Here is a 6,941-nt window from a genome sequence, read left to right as displayed (position 1 = left end):
TCCGAATAAATTATTTGAGCTTGATTTTTGTACTGGAAAGTCAGAATATAATGGATTTTAAAATTTAGTTATATGGGAACTAGACTTCGTTTTTGTCTGATTTCGTTCATTTTCATACTGTAACGTAGGAATATTAGGATAATATTACGTACGGAATTTGGTTGAAATCAGTCGAGTAGATCCCGAGATACGGATTTTCTCTTAAATAAAGGCGGTGCCAACCCCGTTGTCCAAATTTGACATCGACTCCCATTAAGTTCTCTTGTACCATCTCGGGTGTAAAATTTTGTTATTGATTTATCGCGCTGTTAGTAGTTTTCATCTATCACGTTGTTTCAACAGTAGTTCAGACACATTAAAGCAGTAAATATGGCTCTTAATCGGGGATCTAATGGAAAGTCAATAAACTCTAGGCCAGCAAAACCCGGAAGGATTAAAACAATCGATTTCTAAACGATCTCCATTTGTCGTATATGATACGGAGTCCTAATCAGCGTGTTCAAAGAGTAAATTAGAGGTTGAATGACATACCACCACAAAACGTGTTTCTACTTCTTGACCGATGAACTTCTTTAAATAGTAGGTATAGCATAAATAAATTCATTATTATACTCTCGCAACATATTGCTACGGAGTGTTATAGTTTTGTTCATCTAATGGTTATTTGCAGCATCTAAAACTAATCGAAAGATTTAAAGTTATACCATATGTTATACCATATATATAGGAGGATGATGAGATAATTAAAATTCAGCTGATTATCTGTCCGTCCTTGGGCGCAAGCTGTATCTTGAGTAAAAATAAAGATTTCTTGATGAAACTTGGTACAAGTGGTACCATATATGATAGGTCCCCTTTTTATGGCGTGCCTCTCTATAAGAGGTTAGTGTGCATATCTAATAGGTTTAAATAATAAAAAATATTTCAAAAATCCCTAAAGCTACCTCACCAAACTTGGTGACAAGAAGTCTGTCTAGCACTTATTTATACAACTCAACAAGTAAAAGCGCCAGAGGCACTAAGTTTTACACTAAAAATATTACGAAAGAGCTTCGTGTTTGCCGATGTAAAAATTGGACAATGAAAGTGGCACCGCCCACCTTTAGGTGCAACCCTATATTTCAGGAACTACTTGACAAATTTTAATCACTTTGCCTTTTTTAAGTTACAACCGCGCCTACTTTAAATTCCACATTATTCGTTTACATTACAATATATAAATCTAGAGCCAATGACGTTGACGAAATAAAACTTTGCATACATTGCAATCTACGTCCGAAAATAGTAGAAATGGGACCATAACTTTTTAAGTCCCGATAACGAATATTTCGACCACAGTGCCTTATCGCTTAGTGTTGAGTATGAAGCAAATTGATCCATAGCAGTAATATTCTTCTGATCTTCTGGCTGGTGTTTTTTCATATACCCGATATATTAAATTCAGCATCTTTGGTTCAGCTTCTAATAAATTTATATACGAGTATGTATGTATCGAATTATTAATGGATACACAAATGTAGTTTCATTGTAGTGGCTATTCAACATTGTGATTGTTACGATCAATGCGTCCGTTTGAAAATCATTGACTGACGCTGTTGCCGTTGTTTTGATATATTATATTACCTGTGGTGTAATTATTTTTGTTTATTTCCTTTGCTTGTGCTTCGTTTTTTTTATACTGTTGCAATATGACAATAACAGAGAATACAATAGTTTTGCTCATCAAACGTTTGTTTGTATCAACTCTTCATCTGTCTGTGCAAGAGATAGCTTGATTAAAAATTAAGATGTCTTGAGGAGACTTAGTATATTCGATTCTTGGCAGTATGGGAAGATTGGTATTACATAATATAATCTAAGGCGTAATCTGCCCATTACTGGGTATTCGAAGCGCTAATAATTAAAACCTATAAACATCCATCAGTAAGCTCCACAATAACTTTAAAACTGTAGTTTGGGGGGGTTTGAGGGGACTTTTATTTAAAATTTTTTGAATAAGTGGGCGTGTACATTTTGTAAAGGTAGCGAGAACATTTTTCTGGTAAAAATTTTAAATTATTATTAAATTACTCCGACCAAATGTTTCAGATCGGACCTATGCTACAGTGGTAGTTGCCATAACAATCGAAATAGGCATCGCTAATATATTCTGTCGACGAATCTATTGGATTTTAGTTATTACAAAACAAAATAACTTTTATGTCACTCAAACGCATTGTTGGCTGATACTAAGTTGCTATCAATTCACTGTAATATATCATGTCAAAAGTTATTATGTCATGATACTATGTTCGTTGCTTTGGTGCAATGTAAGTATCATTCATCATCTGCACAAGAAAAATTATTTCATCTATTTTATTTGTTCAGTTTACTGTTTTTGCACTACTAACAGCATTATAAGAGAAAAATTAGGAGTTGTGCACAACCACTGGCTTAATAAAATATCTATGTATAGTTGTTTAAAATTAATGGTGAAAGTCCTACATTTCTTATAAAGACAAGTTTTTATTAAAAGCAACAAAAATAATGTGACACACGAGCAGTATTTGTTTGAATATTCAAGAATGGTAGAGTACAAGAATACGACACGATTTGTTTAAGAATGGATCTAATCCACGATAATAGAAAACAAAGACTTTCTTATTTCGTTTATGTTTAAATGAGCTAAGCCTCAGTCAATAACCATACCACTCTACTCGGTAAAAACTGGCGCAACCAAATAATGCCCACCACATACTCACCAATACACTACACCTGATGACACCACACAGGACAATACAACACACCACAACACCGCGCGTGTACATCACCAGCTAACAAAAGGGATGGTCCGCGCAGCTTTTTCATCTTATTCGACTAGGTAGTGATCCTGTGCGCAACTCCTTTTCAATTCGCTGACAACTTTTGGACACCGTTACCTTCGATTCTGATCGCCAGCATCCAAAAGTCGTTTCGCGTAATTGGATTCTCAACGCTCCTCTCGTCTACATATTTTTATTAATTTGTATAAACTTTATTATTGTTATTTTACATAAAGTTGTGGTTAAGTGAAACGGATACCAGCAAATAAACAGTTCATAACGTTAGTATCTAATGTGTTTGTCTTTCAAATGCACTTTAATATGACAACAGACTGAAACTTTCACAATTTCTATTTATAACACTCTTGTTAAATGCAATTCCCTACACCTCTTATTAACGCTATGAAACTTTCGTCAATATTTGCTCACTAAAAGAATATAATTTTATGAAATTTTGCAAGGCAATTTGTAAAGAAAAACTATTTCAGATAGTTTCAGCAAAAGGTTCTAAAAATTATATTTATATGTATGTAATTAGTTTCGCGACACCTGATCAAAATAAGGAACGAGAAATTTAAAACTTGTATTCCAGCGCCCAGTTGAAAAGCTTCAAATTTGCGCCAAAGGCTTGCCCCCTAAAGCTAAAAGCAAAATTCAGCAACAAAGTTACCAATCGGTTGAAGTTTAAAATTCCCTAACTAATTGCCGATTATTATAAAATACTAGCGACTTCCTGAAGAGCCATATAATTGCACTAAAGCTTCTTTAAGTAACAACTTAAGCTGGCTGTAACTTTAGCTGGTTGTACCGGGAAGTTTGGAAAGAAAATCTTGAGTTAACGTCCGATTGCCCATGTATATTACATATTACAGTATACATTGACTTATAGCATTTTGGCACAGGAGTCAATTGATCAATTTGCTCGATTAAAGCCCTAATTTAGATCGATTTACCATACAAATTAAAATTTTTATTTTACTAAATTAATTCTGTAAATTTGGCTGTGTTAATTGATAAAATAGAAATCATCTAATGAGTGTTAATCATTAGGAAAAATACAAAAGAAAGAACACAACCAAGTATAACAGCTGATCGTTAATCGAGTAGCCGCCTGGCAAGGCAAAAACTGGTTTCTCAATTCTAATCATAATGGACTAAATTAATTTGGTGCGAAGGGGCTTTCGTGGCATCTGTTCAATTAATATGCCTCGCTTCTAAATTACTTTGTGCATTCTAAATAGTATAAAAGTGTGAAGTATTTGCAGTAAATAGTTTTAATAAATAGTAACAATAAAATGTGTGAGAATATTGGATAATTTTAAAGGAGATTAAAGGAGTGCCTTTCTATACTTACTTGCATAATCTGATATTGAGGTGCTTGCCTTATAAGTATATTCCGCCATAATTCATTGATTTGAAAAAATTTGCGAAATTTGATGCAAATATTACACTTGAAAGAAAAAAAAAATACACTGATTGCAAATCATTGAACTCGCACTCTCAACTCATTCGTCTGTATCGGTTGAATATTAACATATACATTATAATAGTAAAGGAAAAATAAAATGCTTAGTTAATCATTTAAATACAATTATATTGGATAATTGAAATTTGTATAATTTGATAATATGTATGTATAAACTCACTAATAATGCATATAGTTGAAATGGTATATTTTCTTAGAGACATTCTAAATCATTGCTTAACGTTAACTGTCTCCATAAATTTGGGGTTGGTCGTATCATCATTTGCGCAAATAATAAAGGTTCTTCTTTTTTTAAGTTATTCCAGTTTACACCGTATTTACCACGTGCGTAAATTCCATTTAGGTGACTGAAAAATAAAAGATAGATCACCCCAAACACCGACTTAAAAAAGGTGTTTACCTATGATAGCATCTGTGAAACCACCAAGCACCTTTATGTACCTTTGCACAATTCCTTGCAGAATTATCATTATCGCGATCATGCGTTGAAAATTTCATTCCTAAATGTTTAGTTAAGGAATCGCCAGCATTGCCGCTATAGTTTCCAACTTTCTTCAAAGCATAGCTCTCAGACTCGTCACCAATAAGAAACTCTGAATATTTTGCAAAGTATTCTTTGCCGGAAAGTCGTTTCATGTGAACATACAATTCCTGTTCACAGCTGCTAGTGAGCGCGTGCAGATTTTCCAAACCGATCCAATAGTCTCCCGTTATGTCTCCAAATCCATTTTTATAGTCTTGCCATTTTCTATAAAAATCGATTGTGTCACTTTTACGACGTAAAATTACTATCCATCCACCAAAATCAATGTCCTCCTCACAAAACACATCCAAGCCGTTGATTCTAAACTTTTCTAACTGAATTTTGTAAATACCACTTTTCAAGTTGTTTGCTGCTGCTTCCATACAATTAGACGGTGTCGACGTGCTGAAATAAACAGTTAGTAATTACGAGTACAACACCCATGACTTGTAATCATTAACAAGGTAATCACTTTTACCTGCTTCCAAGTAACTGCTTTTCGTTTGGTGTTGATATGCTGAAATAAACAGTTAGTAATTACGAGTACTACACCCATGCTTAGTAATCGTCAACTCGGAAATCACTTTTACCTGCTCGCAAGTAACTCCGAATTTTTATTTGTATTATTTCGCACACCTTCCAAGTCTTTCATGTATTTTGAAACGAAACCTATGTGCACAACACAATTGCAATTGCAATCGCAGACTTTGCTCGCTTCATTATCTTGACCGACACAAAATCTGATTTGAAAAAGTAAAATATAATGCGCCAAAATACTTGTAATGACAAAAAAGCGAAACATTTTTCCGCGAGATCTACGAACTCTTCGGCACGGATTAAAACTGCCACTTACTGACAAATAAACTCAATCAAGTAAAGTAATATATGTACATATGGTATACTTAAGACTTATAACGTACTTAAAGTGCAAAATAACGTAACATCACTTTCCATAAGTTTATAGGAGGAAGAAAAACCGATATAAAAGAAAAACTACTCATATTGAAAAAAATTAGATTTTGGTTATAACTTGGTTATATCTAATAGCGAAAGGTTAACACCTTGTATTTACATACATATGTATATGTAATAGTGTGTAGTGAATCGTAATCAATATAAACTCAATTTCGAATTCTTGATGATATGTTGTTTTGCATTTAAGGTAATGATATGTATAGTACCTGAACGCAAATGCAGCTGTTTATAAAGGAATTCATAATTTCTGGCGATAAGAGCGATAATGCATTTTATAATTATGGTAAGTTTTAGCTTTAGAAGCCGAGTCTGAGCTAACACTAATCACATACTAACACCAATCACATATATACATATCCAAGTGATTCAAATTGTGAGGCGAACTGATTTTTGTGTGTGTCTGTTCGTCTGAAGTTGCAAGAGATAACTTAAGTCAGGTTGATGATCCAGTGTCACGCCTACAAATGTTTTTAATCGAAAGTAATATGTGCTATATCTGTGGGATATATTATTGAAACTCATAGAGAATTTTTATCAAATGTCAATATGCCCGTGTGCCAAAAATGGGTCGAATCGGATCAATAATTTCCTTAGTCCCCATGTATTTAATATAAATATTTTCGAACTTCCGGCTAACTTTATACCGCAAATATCGATCAATATGTAAGATATCTTAACAAAATTAACTGAATGCATAATATTACTATAGTTTAATGCCGAAAATATGTGATACTGGACCACGAATTGCCCAAACCCCCATATACTATAGAAGTATATAATCATTTTCGTTATTCAAACAAACACTATGCTGAATATGTCGGTAAGTTTATAAGTTATAGGTATATTTATAAAATTAATTAATTTAAGGAATTTCCCTGGATTTGATCCTTATAAGTTGCGAGAGTATGAATTGTTCGGTTACGCCTCAACTTAGCGCTTTGTTACTTATATTTTACACGACTTTATTCCATTTAATACGATTAAAAATGTTTTGAGCTTAAATTTTATTTGTCAGATTAATTTTCCCGATATACGGTTATGCATGTGATAAATTTAGAGGAATTGCTTTTTGTGAATATAACCAAGTTTACTAGTCAGAGCAATTACAAATAGCACACATTTAGGGGAATGGTCAATGTCTTTTTCACACGCCTTT

The 6,941-nt window shown here is 33.2% G+C and overlaps 1 protein-coding gene across 1 annotated transcript; it reads right to left on the bottom strand.

Annotated features, from left to right (window-relative positions):
• Positions 1-4,374: 4,374 nt before the first annotated feature.
• LOC106617730 (angiopoietin-related protein 2) lies at positions 4,375-5,653 on the bottom strand. The gene is made up of 4 exons (XM_014235114.3): positions 5,401-5,653; positions 5,289-5,327; positions 4,688-5,215; positions 4,375-4,634 (listed from the first exon to the last, which is right to left on the bottom strand). Exons 1-4 carry the CDS (start codon positions 5,610-5,612, stop codon positions 4,481-4,483), a joined length of 933 nt encoding a protein of 310 aa, XP_014090589.2. The 5' UTR covers positions 5,613-5,653; the 3' UTR covers positions 4,375-4,480.
• Between the last annotated feature and the right edge of the window lie 1,288 nt (positions 5,654-6,941).

The sequence above is a fragment of the Bactrocera oleae genome, chromosome 3 (genome assembly GCF_042242935.1).
Source record: "Bactrocera oleae isolate idBacOlea1 chromosome 3, idBacOlea1, whole genome shotgun sequence".
NCBI lineage: Eukaryota > Metazoa > Arthropoda > Insecta > Diptera > Tephritidae > Bactrocera > Bactrocera oleae.
Note: the sequence above shows the minus strand (reverse complement) of the source record. Positions and strands in the feature narration are given on the sequence as shown.